The sequence below is a fragment of the Scomber scombrus genome, chromosome 17 (assembly GCF_963691925.1).
Source record: "Scomber scombrus chromosome 17, fScoSco1.1, whole genome shotgun sequence".
NCBI classification, from domain to species: domain Eukaryota; kingdom Metazoa; phylum Chordata; class Actinopteri; order Scombriformes; family Scombridae; genus Scomber; species Scomber scombrus.
The window spans coordinates 13,537,603-13,552,686 of record NC_084986.1 but is presented as its reverse complement, the minus strand read 5'-3'; the positions used below and the strand labels follow the sequence as shown (position 1 = coordinate 13,552,686).

The window sequence follows — 15,084 nt, the reverse complement described above, 5'->3', positions numbered from 1 at the left end:
GATGTTTTTTTCTTTTCTTTTCTGACAGATTGATTTAAAAAAGACCTGAGCTTGTATAGTTCACCTTGAGGTTTTATGGCTGACTGCATCTCAAGTATTTGATGTCTGTGAAGTTCCCTTTGAAACAAACTGAAAACGAAAATGAAGTGAAACAGATCGCCACAGTCCACACATACATAAAGGGGAAAATATAAGTCAGACTTCATTTCTCTACCTTAGGCAATAAATTGTCATCTTTCTGGGCTGATAAACGATCTTGGATGGACATTATGGTCCTGTTTCTCAGACAGACATTGGAAATCAGCCCTATGTCTCAGTTGAGATGGTAATCCACCGCTGATGAAGAGATGGAAAGTGATCCACAAGAGTCTCAAGAATAAAGGTATGTTTTTTTAGTTGTTTTTTTTTTGTACTGCAGTTGGGAACACATAAATCAGGTGTCATCTGCGTATAAAGGAATATATAGTTGGATACATGATTTAAAGTTAGTTCTAATGGTTTGGAGGGGGAAAGATTTTAATCTATAGTGGGTGTAATTCGAAAAATGAATTTTTGATATATCAATGATGCTCAAAGCTAAATTTGGTTTTGTTTATAAAAAAATGCCATTTGTGATAAAAACAAATAAACGGGTAAAAAAAGAGATTACCTAGGCTAAGCAAAAGGTTTCAGGTTATTATTTTAATCGCATTGCATCAATATAATGTTGCGTATGATACGTAACCCAATGGTGGTCTGACGACACCATGCGTGTGACGTATTGTACGTCGAGCGGAAGACAAGGGGACAATGGCTTTGCATGACTTTGCAATTCGTGTAAGTTTAAGGATTAAATGGACAAACCTGTTCAAGTGTATTGTGTAGTATTGTAGTGGTGCTAAGTAGAAATACTGCAGTTTTTGTTTGCATTTTGGTGTGAATTGAAATAGTGACTTGACTAAATCGAGTCGAAGACACTTGTTAGATACAAACATTAGCATTGTTAGCATGTTAATTCAGCAAATGTATTTAGCATCGTATTTGAATAGACATCATAAAAATACAATTCAATTCCCTAACACGTTTTTGATGATATTGCAGATTTCTGTTCAGTGTATTGATAACTCTAATGGAAATCCTGATGTGGTTGTCTATGATGATAAAACATTCCCTGTTCCCTTGCAACAAGTGAGGTTTTAACCAGCTAGTTCAAAGTGTACATTCAAGATCAAATTAAGAATTTCATATGATAGAAACATTTTTGTGTTGTTTATATTTTGTGTTTTTGCCTCTTGCTTGACCTGGATGCCAATCAGGGCACTGCTTCTGGAGATAGACAAGGCCATCACAGGTTAATGTTACCTTATAGACATTTGTAGAATGATTTGCATGTGTAATATTTCAATTTGTCTGATCATCTGTTATTGCTACAAATGTTTCTGATTTGTCTCCATGTGTAAATGTTGATCTAGTTCTGTGAGATGTTACCAGTTTCCCCGTTTCCAAGTTGACAACATTAACATGGGGCGTGGTCCTCCAGAGACTGCTGGGAATTCCCACACCAGGTAAAAAAATGTAGTTCAAATTTTATTGATAGACATATTTCACAAAAGTGTTTTTTTTTTTCGTAAAAGGAGGGAAAAGGAGTTAGTGCTACTGTTTATGTCTTTTAAATGTTTGTAAAATGTTTCCATTCATGCATGTGTTCGTTAGTGTAATTATTTAACCTTTATTTAATCAGAAAAGCACCAGTGAAATGTATTTAAGTTAGTGAGTTATGTTAAAAATGGTTTTAAGTGTAAATATTTGCATGTATTTATTATTGCATTACTATCTCACATCATTCTGCTGTGTTTATGTTTTCATAAGGCTGTATTGAGGTCTTAAGGAGGAGGTCGATCAAGTTAAATAACTGGACTAACTACAGAAGTCAGCAATCGACATTCATTTTTAACACAGTCTTACAAATAGTTATTATCATTAGCAAACAAGTGTTAATACCAGATTAGCTGATTTAATACATCTCTGTTATCTATCTTCACACCACACTAGGAATATCCAGCTCCACACTGTAGGAGAGGGGTGACTGACTTTTTTCTTTTTTCTTATATATCTCATCTTATCTATTTATCTTATCTTAAATTACCTTAACTTATCTTATCAATGCTCCCTGTCACATCCAAAATGTGAGATGCTCTTTTTTCTTAATGGGTTAGTTTGCTCCTGTGTCTTATTTGTACTGTATCGTAATGGTTTAAAAACTTGATTTATTAATTAAAACACTGTGCCCCTAAAGCAGGGTTGGGAAGGTACTTACTTTGGAAATATAATAGGTTACAGATTACTAGTTTAAAATGTAATAAGTAATTTAACAATTTCAATTACTTAATCAAAGTAATGTAACTTATTACTTCCCTAATTTTCTAATGAATGATTTTAGCTGTTAGTGTAAGTATAACCACTAAACCCACCAAAATCAAGTTCAGGTGTTTTTCATGGATACTGACATGATTTATGAGGGAGATCATTTCTTATAAAGCAAGATTTATCTCTCATTTGAAAATGTATTTATTAGGTCATGTAGATGTTGGATGTTTTATAAAAAATGTCAAAAAATGTTGTAATCTTGTAATTTTTGTCAGGAAGTGAACAGAGAAAAAGCCTCGAGTGTAAGGAAGTCACATGAAGTTTTCATTCAGCCTGTTTTTGACATTTAGTTTTTTACGTTTAGCCAACACAGATTTTTTCGAAAAGTCATTAAACAGTGAGCAAGTTAAATTGGACTTCCCAGCCTCCCTCTGTCATCAACCGTAAAGAAAGGGTTTTTTCGTCAGATGAACTCTGTTGACTACGACTCATCATAACGGAGAGGGACAAAGTCTGCAGGCAGGCTTATCAACACAGAGAAGGCAGTCTGACAGGACCAGCCGACCGGACCATCCTCACAGCGTCCTCACTGGTGACGCTCTCTGAGGTCTTCCACTCAGTGAGCGTACAGACAGCTGAGGCCCCTCTGACCAGTGATGAAAATTGGATCAAAATATTGCACTGATTGAGGGTTGATGTCAGATTGAAGTGATACAGAGTATCAATTAAACTGTAGAACCATGGATTCAGAAAATGTGAAACTGATTTATCAAAAATGATCGATTTGTTAAAATTAATTAATTATTAACTTTAATAAACACATTTTTCCTCCTATGGAGGGGGTGCCCCTGTCTATCGAGTGTTTATTAATAAGAACCATCATTTCTCTACATAATCATCGACTGTAACAGATTACAGTTAAAAAAAATTCGTAATTAAATTGGGCAACACTGTTACATGTAACTAGCTACTCCCAAACACTGCCCTAAAGAAAGCATGAGCTGTGGGGGCAGTTAGTATCATCACTCCCCATTCCCTGCTGTGCCACATCAATGTTTATTTCTGGGCAGCAACATGGTCAAAACCTAGATGCTAAACACACATGCTTCACATACTCTACATTTAAATAATAATTTACAGTAGTGTATTGGAAAACAATACACTACTAATACATTACGCACACTCCTGCTATGCTGGTGTTAAGACAAACTAATCTTCTGTTTTAAAGATAACAGGCAGACAGACAAGCATTTGCTTTCAAAGTATAAACAAACAAATCAGATGTTTAGATGTTCACACATGACATATCAAAATAATCTGTTAAATTAAATATAACAAAGTAAGCATCCAGCAAAAAATCTTTAGTGGAGCAGAAGTTTTTAAATTGACATTACCGTTGTTTTAGCCATCCATTTTATATGCACTTACCTGCTTAAATACATGATCTGTTTTTTTAAATACATTATCATAAATTGTTTTGCATTTATATATACCTTTGCTTCTTTACCTGGCAATAGTATTAGAATAATAGTAATAGTAGTAATGGTACTTCTAATACCTGGGAATTAGATTCAAAAACACTATATAATTTACAACAGGGACACTATATACACCACCGTAAGGGGCAAAAAAATTACATCAGGCAATATATAATGAAAATGAATGGAACACACCTCAGCAGTATATGAGATAACAGTTTAATCTAACCTGTTCCTATGCCACTTTTTTTTTTTTTTACAGGTTTGAACCTGCCCACTCCATCAGTTTCCCTCATGACTTTGGGCATCTTATTCTATAAACACCTGTTGATGATAAAACGTTTGTCTTTTCCAGCAAGTGTTTTAAATCTGTAGAGAACAAAGTCAGTCAAGCTCCTCCTAGTGGCATAACAATGCATGTCCTCAACTCGGCAAATATAGTGAATAGGATATTTGGACACATCCCCTATAGTTTTATGAGATGTAACAATCAGTTTGCTCAAACACAATCCTCTCTATGATTTTAGATAATATACATAAAATTGTGATCTAATTTATTTTCTTTCTTGAATAACAGAATAGCCCTAGCAGCCTTCATTTCATTTGGAAATATGCCTTGTACCAGAGATAGGCTGATGATATGTGTCACATAGGGTTTTATAACTTCAGCTGCATCCTTCAGAAATATTGTTGGTAAATTGTCCAAACCAGTTAATTTGGAATAATCAACCACATAACCACATAACATCATTTGTTTTGGGCAGGTAGGTTTCTTAAATGAAGGATTTTGGTAAAATACAAAAAACATAAAAAACACAGATCAGAATTTCACTCAGTGCAACTGATTTATTAACATGGACCTTTTGTGAACAGAGAAAATTGTGTGGAGGAAAATATGCACAAGCATAGCAAGGTTATAGCATCATGAGAAATATCAAATACTAAGATATTCAGCACAATGCATTCACCTCGTTAGTACTTAATTAACAGGTTAAGGGCGGTTATGCAACAACAGCAAAGATGGCTACATAAGCTTTATGCATAGAGTTCAATACTGTCGATGACAAGACAGTTTGACATTAACTTTTACGTTTGCAAATTTACACACATTCACATACTTTTATAAAAATGTGACACCTCAAAATATGCACCATATTTGATTAATTACAAAAAGTCCTACACATACATGAAATTATTTCTTCTGGTGCTCATGTGACTACATATAGTGTATGTTAAGTTCACCACACATGTAATACAGTATTAAAGTGTCTCATAGGGTTTGGAGTAAAGCTGAAATCTGCAACTAATTTCTGTTTAAATAGTAATTTAAACAGAAACATGGTTGAACAACGTTGGACACCAAGACACATTTACTGCGGTCTAAATTGGAGCTCTCACAACATTTGTGGTTTCACACAGCTGTAAAAAAAAAAGAAAAAAAAAAAAGAAAAAAAGAAAAAGAAAAAGAAAAAAGACCATTACCCACTAATTTGCTGTCATGTGTTTAATGTTGGTGTTGGTCATACCGGGATGGCTTAAAATCAACAACAAATATTATAACATTGTACCTCCTATATAATCAACACATTTCAAAAACATTACCAACTGCATTTGGACACACACTGAAGTTTTACAAAACATGAAAAACAAGGACAACAGAAATAATCAGTGCACTTTAATAAAAACGAACAACTTGAAACAGCAGTTGCATAGAATAGAGCGACGTGAATCTCAAACCCCGTTATAAATTTCACTTGGTTGAGGTACGAATTAAGGCCTCAAAAAGTGATCAGAGGTTTTTAAAACATTAAGGCAGGCATGTCACACACTAGTTTATTCATGTTCATACGTCACGTTTCACTTTTTATTAAATGATTGGCAACAGTCGACTGCAAATGGACGTGTTGGGTTCTGCCTTCAACTACACCCATCAATTATTTTGCACCATGCTGGATGTCATGATTGTTATAGATGACTTGTGCTGAAGAATTGTGATAATTGAGGAATGGAGTTGAGGTCAATATAATTACTGATACTACACGCCTGGATTACACTGTGCACTATTGGCAATCATTTAATAAAAATGTAAGATTTGTGAGTGCGCACCTAATATGACAAGTTTATGGACTTTTGCTCCTGACAAGTGGCAGCCACGAGGATTTCAAGAGATTAAATGTAGAAAGGAACAAGTAGAGCCAGTTCCTGCCTTTGTTCTGCATAAGCTACAGTGCATACTGTAACTGCTTAAATACGTTATCACATTATTTCCTTTTTAAAAAGGGAGCTCAGCACACAAAAAATATCATTATAATTAACACTGGAAACAATAAGACGTCACAGTACAAAAAAGAAATTACCGTACCAAAACCCTTGTTTACAGCAATCTTTGTAACAAAAATATACATTTAAATCTCCCAACAAAAAAATACTTTAACAGAAACAAGCATTGTAAGACAAACACTCAGCCAGAACATAATGAAAATGCAAAGTTAAAAGGTGAGTCAGTAGCTGCAGTAGTAATCCGTTCGTGAGGCACATCTGTGGGTGCTGTGACTGGTTGGTGGGATGTCCTAACTTTTCACCTTTTGGGGTCAGAAGTTACATTTTTACAGGTGGATGCGTCCCCGACTGCGTCTGTTGTGTAGAGGAATCTGCAAGAGAAATGTTAAATATTTATAGTGACAATAAAACTCTTAATGTGGTAAGGTCATGTCATGGCAGACACCAAATCTACTCAAAAAAAAGTAGGAACTTGTATGCTATTCTTTATAACACAGAACATAAGGTTCTTTCATTTTGTGTTCTAAGACCAAATAGCAATTTTTCAATGAAGGCACTAAAATAAACACAAGTGTGTGGATGTCTGTAGCCGTTATCTGTCAAAAACATACCTTTGGCGTTTCTGGACTGCCAAATGGTGAGAGTTCTAGTGAATTCTCTTTGTCGGAAGAAATGTTGTGGCGATGATGGGAGAATTTTCTCTTTAGTGCCTCAGCAATAAGAGCTGCTGGGTCATTAAGCAATGCTGCACCTTTACTGCGTCTCCTCCCGACTGGTGTGCCCCCTGGTGATCTAGAAATGAAGCAAAATGAAATACAGTTAGTAAGTAATTACTAATTGCATTGCTATTAAGTAACAGCTGTTGTTAAAAGGTTTTAGTGGAAAATAAAACACAAACTTACAGAGAAAAGTTCTCAGAAATGAAAATAGAAGTGTATTTAAGAGAAAATAAATTAAATTCAAACATCCATATTATGTCAGTCCTTATGCCTACCTTTCAACGGTGCGCAATTTAACTTGATTTAAGTTCTTGAGAACATCCATCATGGAGGGGGCCCCTGAACCCCCACTTGTACCTGAGCCCTTGGGCTTGTCAGGGTGTTTGTCATTCTTCCTGCGCTGTTGGATCAGCTCTAATACAGATGAAGTAGTGGAGGTAGGGCAGGGAGGGGGAGGAGGTGGTGGCGGTGGCGGTGGAGGTGCGGAACATCGAGGCGTGGAGGTCAGAGCTGGTGGTGTAGCAGGAGACAGGGCTGGGTCATTCTGGCACTCTGTCAGACCTAGAAAGTGTTGAAATCATAAAAAAATAGGATGTTACACTTGCTTGTTTTATGAAAACACATTGAGATAAGGTAAAAAAAAAAAAAAGTATCACTGTCATCCCTGTACCTGAGGCTGGAGCGGCAGTAACAATCATTGCTATCTGAGCTCGTAGTTTGAGCAGCTCGCTCTCCAGCGCTGTTATCTTCTTCAGGGCATCTGGATTGGATGTTTGTCTTACAGACCTGTGTCCTCCTTGGGCCTGACGCAGGACTGGCCCTGGGTGTCTCACCACATCCCGATTTACAGTACTTCGCGGTAAATGGTTCCTATGGAAACCGTGCATCAGTTTTCTATGTATTTTACACTTTTGGACAAAAATCTTAATGTAATGCCAATACAAATGTTTGTTTTTGTGGGTGTAAAATATTAATTGGTGGCCAAGAAGTAGTCTGGCACAATTTGTTTCATTGTCAACTTGTACTGGACAAAAAGACTATGTTTATATTGTGTCAATTTGTACCTAGTCTTGGCAAAGCTGTCCCCCTCATCCTCAAACACCCAAGCAACATCAGCGAATGAGGGGATGGCATGTGTATCCACAGTAATGTCGACATATCCATGGGACTTGCAGGTAAGCAGAGGGACCTGAGGACAAAATGTGGACATAAGGGCATTACACACTGTGATACTGACAAAATAATTGACATTCATACAAGTTATTAGAGATGGGCAATATATTATATTATATTGATATTGTGATATGAGACAAGATTTCGTCTTAGATTTCGGATATCATAACATCGTGATACAGCATAAGTATTGTTTTTCATGGTTTTAAAGGCTGCATTACAGTAAGGTGATGTATGTCTGAACTTACCAGACTGTTCTTGTTCTATTATTTGCCTTTATCAAATTAGTTATTATATCCACATTACTGATGCTTATTTATCAAAATCTTGTTGTGTAAATATTTTGTTAAAGCACCAATAGTCATCCCTACAATATTCACAATATCGAAGGTATCAATATCAAAGCAAGTGTTTACACAAATTACACAAGAGTTGAATATGGGAGACAAAATACCTGAAAGTGAACACGTGGTGTCGGTGTCAGGGGGAGATTTGTCCCAATCATCCGCACAATGCTGCGATACTGACCGCACAGCTGACTGTCCCACACTGGAACCAGCTGCAGACCAGATGACACATAAAAAACACAACTGTAGATGATGTCAAAACTATTACTTGTTTCCCAGAACTCCACAGCTTTCAGTTTTTTTTTCAAATTCACTGAGTCAGTGAAACTTTAGAACATTTACATTATCGATGATTTCTCTTGGCACCATTGGATCTTCCTGGTTCTCAGTTTGTGAATCTGTCTAAAAGAGGTGCATCGGTACACTCACCATGTCTGGAGGTACCCCAAAATACTCCAGCACCATGCGCAGCACATCCAGAACATCCTCCAGCAAAGACATTGGAAGGGCTATGTCATGCACCAGCTGACAACTGCAAAGCTCCTCTCTCTGCTTACTGACTTTGTAAGAGGCCAACACAGAAAGAATGCCCTAAGTCACATACATTACACCTAAAAAAAAAAAGAGAAAACAAAGTACATTGTGGGAGTCATGTATTGTTGGCATGTCAGATTATTTTGATTAGATACATCTTGCAGTATTATTTTGGACAGATGGTGGCGGTCAGTAGATGCACAGGGTTGTGTATGTAAGGGCATAGGTGAGAGGAAATGGGAGGCACAGGTAGCAAATAGAGTAACAAACCGCACAACTTGCAGAATTGAAAACAAAATGGTATGTCCATCTCTTTGCACAACTACCTTAATAAACAACTATCTAAATTGCAACCACCAACTGGAAAATCTGGTGCATAAAATCACTCCTATCTGTGTATTAATGGAAACTGGAAAAAGAGCATTGAAGAATTGCCATCACACAAACAACATTTAAACTATTAATCACCTTAAGAGGCACTTTAATACGATTTTACAAATCATATTCAGTTTATTCATTATGAGGAGCACTAGTGAAACCGTTTTTATAATGACATCTTTCTCTCTATCTGAAGTTTGAAAGAAAATAACCCTGATGATGTCACCAGGTTGCACCCATTGCAGTTTCCCTGGGACATTTACAGAGCTAAAAACAAACATTTTAATAAAACTAAGATGTTTAAAAAACCGACAACTTTGAGCTTCTGGAGTTGATCACAGATCCGACCTTTCAAGTGACCCCTGGAGGCATCACAAACTGCATCCTGTTTCCATCTTTGCTGTTAGATTCTGACTCTGCTGCAAAATCGCATCGTTTCAAGAGAACAGAAGATTTCTAGCGGAGTCTATCATAAGAAACCTGAGTAACCCTCCGGTCATGGCAGTGCAGGTATAGCCGCATTGGCACCGCAGTGTGTGAAAAAGCTGCATGGCTCATCAAAACTCAAATGCTCGTCGCACAGGAAGCATATGTGATTAAAGTGGGAAAAATTGTGTGTGTACACTTACCTTGGACTCGTTTTCTTGACAAAACGTGAAGTGGTTTCAACATTAATCCAAAATCATCATATCATCATTATAACCACTAATATAAACTGTAAACTGAAGATAAACACCGATAATAACTCGCAGCTTCCCCACACAGTCTCGACTCACGCGTTCAGGTCCAGTGTGAAGTCAAATAAAGCTGCACCAGCAAAACCTCCTCTGATTGGCTGTTGTCACAGGAGCCAATATGATTGGTCGTTTCTGCAAGCCAGTCGACCAATTGCGTGTCGCTACACTTTAAGCAGCACCAATTTTGTACTTCTTCACGAGCTGCTTCCTCTTCTTGGTAAGAAAACATCGCTAAAATAATAATTATTACATATTTATCACACATTCAGAGCACTTATGTTAACATTGTTTAAGAGTTAACACCGTTATATGTTCAAACGGTGCAAAAAAGCAAAACTTAAACGTCTTTTCTTTTAAAAAAGTTCGCCAGTCTCTTAACGTGTCAGAAGTAGTTAGCTTATTTAGCTAACTGTTAGCAACAGCGAGCCGACAGGCTTTACTTTAGTATGTTGAGGATGTAAGTAGCTTTAAAACAAACACGAGTTATCACGTCAACTAAAAGTGTCCAGTTGCAGAAAAAATTCAGCTCACAACAACGACTCTGTAGTTAGCCGCTGTTTCAAGTTAAGGGAAACTTAACCTAGATATCGATATGTAACATTTAGGTTATTGGCTAATTGTCCGTCTTTCACTGCTTCCACGCATTAAAATAAGTGTTAGACATTTAAGCAAAAGCCTTAACGCTTTTTAAACCCACTTTCAGATTTGTGAAACCTTTATTTTGTTTTAGAAAACAGAAAAAGGATGATTTCACAGTTTTTTTCCCATCCCAACCACATTATACCAGGTTCAGATCAGAAACCACTGTACTCAGACATGTCACATCTGGACTAGATCATTGTTATTAAGATTTGACATGTCTGAAGTATAGTGGTTTATGACCTGGTCCTGGTTTAATGGAGTCTAGATGGAGAAATATCAGTGTTTTTTTCTGTTTTCATGAGCACAATTTAAGGATTTTTATTGTCATTCCAGGTATATAGATACATGAAAGAGACGGAATAAATACATTATGATAAAATAAAGTACAGTTATACGATAGGCATAATGAGTCAGAAAATCAGAAATAAAGGTTTCACCAGTCTTGCACTAAATTGTCTATGATGTCTAACACTTCCCTAGTCTAAGTAGGGAAATAATTAACATCACCACACACATGTTGTTCACCATGACTTTAATGTAAAAATGACTTAACCAGCTAACACTCACTAAATAACTACCACTTGCCATTTCAGGTCTGGTAAAGTTAGTGAAGATGATGGACGCACTGTCGGTGGTGAGTCAGCTTCGGGACCTCGCCTCTGAGCCGCAGAACCGAGAGGTGATAGTCCAGGATGAAGGTTGCCTACCAGGGCTGGTTCTTTTCCTGGACCACAAGAATCCAGAGGTGCTGCTCGCAACTCTACATGTGAGTCAAAGAGGTGCTGGACTGGAGCGGTGCAGCAGTGGGAAACAGAATAGTTATTAGCTATTAAATGACCATACCATGTTTGGCACATTAATCAATTTACCACAAATTAGAGATTTAAACCAACATATACAACAATACTAATATCTGTTATAGTGATAGTTTTCTTTATTTTTGACAAAGATATGTTGTCATGGAAATGTGGATGGAGGCTTGGATTACTTTGAAACTTTTAAGTTATGTATTAAAATTTCTGGGTCTCTTTAGCATTCAAGACTTGAGAGTGTGCTGCTGAACAGCCATGCTTTTACTCCAAAAGTTAATTGAATCAAAGTAACAATAATATATATATAGCAGGTTTCAAATCTCTGCATATTTATTTAAACACCTTACTGAAATTAATATAAAGCAAATTGCTGAATAAAGGGTATGAAAAACTGGGTAAATGGGTGAAAGCATGCAAAACACTGCTTCTTCAATACCTGAGAGTTGAGAAAATAATGACCAGGGTCTATTGTTACATACAATTTGTTTTTACCTATTGTTTATAGGTAAGAACAAGTTGAGATGCTTGATGTAACTGTTAATAATTGCCCTTCTGTGTTCCTTTATCGTCAGACTCTGCGCTACTTGGCTGAGTTGTCCCCCAACATCCCCATCATGAAGAATGAACTTGGTATGATGGTGAGCCTGGAGAATCTAATGGCGAGGTGAAGACATGTTTTTCACATTATCTTGGTGATTCTTACAAGTTGATGTGCTTGTGTTTTCCTGAACTGCTGTCTTTATGTGCTTGTACATGAAATTTCCAATCACGCTTGTAACTGTCTGCTGCATGAATTCCATGTTTATGTTTTTGTAATATAGATGTAATATTTTATGATGAAGCGGTATTTCAGCTTCATAGTTGTGATGTTTAATCATCCCAAAGCACAGGATTAAATGAAGTATCTCTGCATACAGGGAGGGTGTGTCTGTTGATATCACAGCCTTGGCGCGGGAGGTGTATGACATTCTGTGTGCACCTCCTATTCCTGTACACCGCACACCTGAGAGGGAGAGGACAAAGAAATCACAGTTCTTTCTTAACTCCTCCAATAAGAAGGCCAAGTCTGTCACTCTGCACATCCAGGGGCTGGACAGCACTGTGAGTTGGCTGACTAACACACATAAACACACACACACACACACGCATCCACACGCATCCCAATACCCGCTATTATAAAACAGCCGTTATTATTGCAGGCAATGTCATTTTTGCAATCTTTCTCTTATCAAGGACCAGCGAGGCTTGTGTGAGGAGGCTCTTCTGAAGGTCAGGGGAGTGATCAGCTTTACTTTCCAGATGGCCTCCAAGAGATGCACCGTCCGCATTCGTTCAGACCTACCCACTGAGGTAAATGCACAAAGAAAAACCTTAACTATCACTGTCTGCTATGGAAACACCAGGTTCGTGGAAAAGTTTGCCAGTAGCATTTAATGTATTTCATTGTCAAAGTCATTGAGATACACTTGTCTCCATTTCCAGACTCTGGCATCAGCCATCGCTGCCACTAAGGTGCTGTCAGCCCAACAGGTGGTGAAGAATGAGGCAGGAGAAGAGGTGGGTAGTGGACATTGAACACATATTTTGACATGAAAATAACCCAAGAACTGTGGTGAGAGTTCAAATTTAATTCCTGACTTTTGTTCTCTGTTTTCTTCAGGTTTTAATCCCTCTTACCTCATCTGGAGTGGAGGTGCAGCAAAACACAGCTATACCAGACTACCTCCCAGAAGACGAAGAAAGCCCAGAGAGAGACGTGGACCGTGCAATTTCCCGCACCACAGCCAAGGACGACTCCAACGGGAGCTGGCTCAGTTCTGCTGCCAGTTTCCTCACCAAGACTTTCTACTGGTGAAACTGGAGCTCCTGTGACGCCGAGTGTTGCTAAAAGACTCCTTCTGTGTATTTTACTGGAGTGGACGTTACCGGCTGGTACTTTACCAGTCATGGTCAGAACTTCACCAACTTGTCATTACATATTATCAACATGTGCAAAAGCACATGAATTCTACGTTGATTAGAACAGGAGGCCACACACTTGGAAATATACTGTGGACTTGCGTAATGCTGTTTCAGTATTCTCATGAAATGTAAATATTTTCTTAATTCAGTTTCCTTTCAGACTTTTCAAACTGTTTTCTCCCTACATGTAAAAATATTTTTTAAGTTCCTCCTCTCTTCTGTTTATCTGTATTTCTGCTGTTTGTTGGTAGTATTGTTTATTCCAAAGAAAACATTTACAAAATATTTACTGTGCTCCGATTGTTTCTTCTCATTCTGTGTTTCGGTAACAACATGGAGGACACAATCATTGCAAGACCACATCATTAAATAGGTAATCAATTCAAAACATTTTATTTACTTGCCGAACAGTACAGCTGGAATATTTGTACAAAGATTTCAGTTTGACAGTGATTCAAACAGTTCATCCTTACAGCCCTTTTTCCTGTCAAGTAAAGGGCTTGTTTAGTTTTCAAAGCTTTGTGGTCAGTCTTAGTAAAATATATCAACTTTTATACATAATTTATAAGATATCTATGTATAATGTTCTTTACAAGTAATAGTGCTTCAGTTAAAGCAATTTATTTGCAAGCTAAGTCAAGTTACCATGTTGATAACAGCATGCTATGTACTACTGGAAAAAACAGCACCACATATCCAAGACATGGATAATCTTTCTGAAATTTCCTTCCATTTTGGTGGTACTGCAATATATGAACAAAAAGGAAATGAAGTGCAAAAGTTTGAGAACCAAATGCTGGACAGCAGCATTACTGGCTGTTGTGGGAGAATGAAGCCATATGAGGGGTAACAGTTGGGTTCCCGTGTTTTCCAGTTATCCCCCTTTTTTGACTTAATGAAAAGCTGTATGACGGACAGTTTGACATTATAACTCTTACATGATGACATAACATTTTCTCGTGAGCATTCACACATTAACATAAATAAAGAAAAGGAAGCCACTGGAGAGTTCGGGCATGTGGCCAGAATGTCAAAGCTCACGCTGGGTATGCGTATCCTCATTTCAGTAAGAATGAATACAGTCAAGTCATCTGGCATCACCTCATTTTTCTTTCTATGACGCGGTAAGGCAAAGGAACATCACAATTAGCAGCATTTATTCTTAAATTCTTAATCAAAATAGATCAAATGAATCAGGATATTTTAAAATTAACATGGCCAGTAAATTATATTAATCCATTTCATACTTTCTCAGCCAAACAAAGGTCAACCTCCAAACACAAGGTAGCTATGCTACAGTGAGGTCCTCCCACAAACTGCTCACAGGCTTAGTGAGACAGAGTGACAGGTTTTAAAGTAAATGGTAAACAAGTGAAAAAGAAAGGGCAGGACCTCAAGTGAAAGACTTTTTTTCACAATTTGAACAGAAATTGGGAACAGAATGAAGACAAAAAACAAATCACATTTTTATCTGTACAGCAATTAAATAAAACTAAACAAATAATCAGTAGTTTACACCCTAATTCTCAGTTTTCTGAGAGAACAGTATTTTCATTTGGTCATTAATTAACTTAAACGTCATACTCCAGCCCGCTGCCTCACCCCAATGACAACCTCTAGCTTTAAACACTGTAGACACAGCAAAAAATATATATTACATCACACGAAACGTTCCA

General features: G+C 37.2%; 2 protein-coding genes across 2 annotated transcripts; one reads left to right on the top strand and one right to left on the bottom strand.

Moving 5' to 3' along the window:
- Positions 1-6,430: 6,430 nt before the first annotated feature.
- On the bottom strand, positions 6,431-9,073 carry mtfr2 (mitochondrial fission regulator 2). The gene is made up of 7 exons (XM_062437805.1): positions 8,773-9,073; positions 8,451-8,555; positions 7,888-8,012; positions 7,494-7,693; positions 7,099-7,384; positions 6,716-6,896; positions 6,431-6,475 (listed from the first exon to the last, which is right to left on the bottom strand). The coding sequence occupies exons 1-7, from the start codon at positions 8,842-8,844 to the stop codon at positions 6,431-6,433; spliced, it is 1,014 nt and encodes a 337-aa protein (XP_062293789.1). The 5' UTR covers positions 8,845-9,073.
- Positions 9,074-10,177: 1,104 nt separating this feature from the next.
- Positions 10,178-13,758, top strand: armc1l (armadillo repeat containing 1, like). The gene is made up of 7 exons (XM_062437545.1): positions 10,178-10,209; positions 11,228-11,400; positions 12,019-12,110; positions 12,364-12,547; positions 12,680-12,796; positions 12,929-13,003; positions 13,107-13,758. Exons 2-7 carry the CDS (start codon positions 11,248-11,250, stop codon positions 13,299-13,301), a joined length of 816 nt encoding a protein of 271 aa, XP_062293529.1. The 5' UTR covers positions 10,178-10,209; positions 11,228-11,247; the 3' UTR covers positions 13,302-13,758.
- The last annotated feature ends 1,326 nt before the right edge of the window (positions 13,759-15,084 follow it).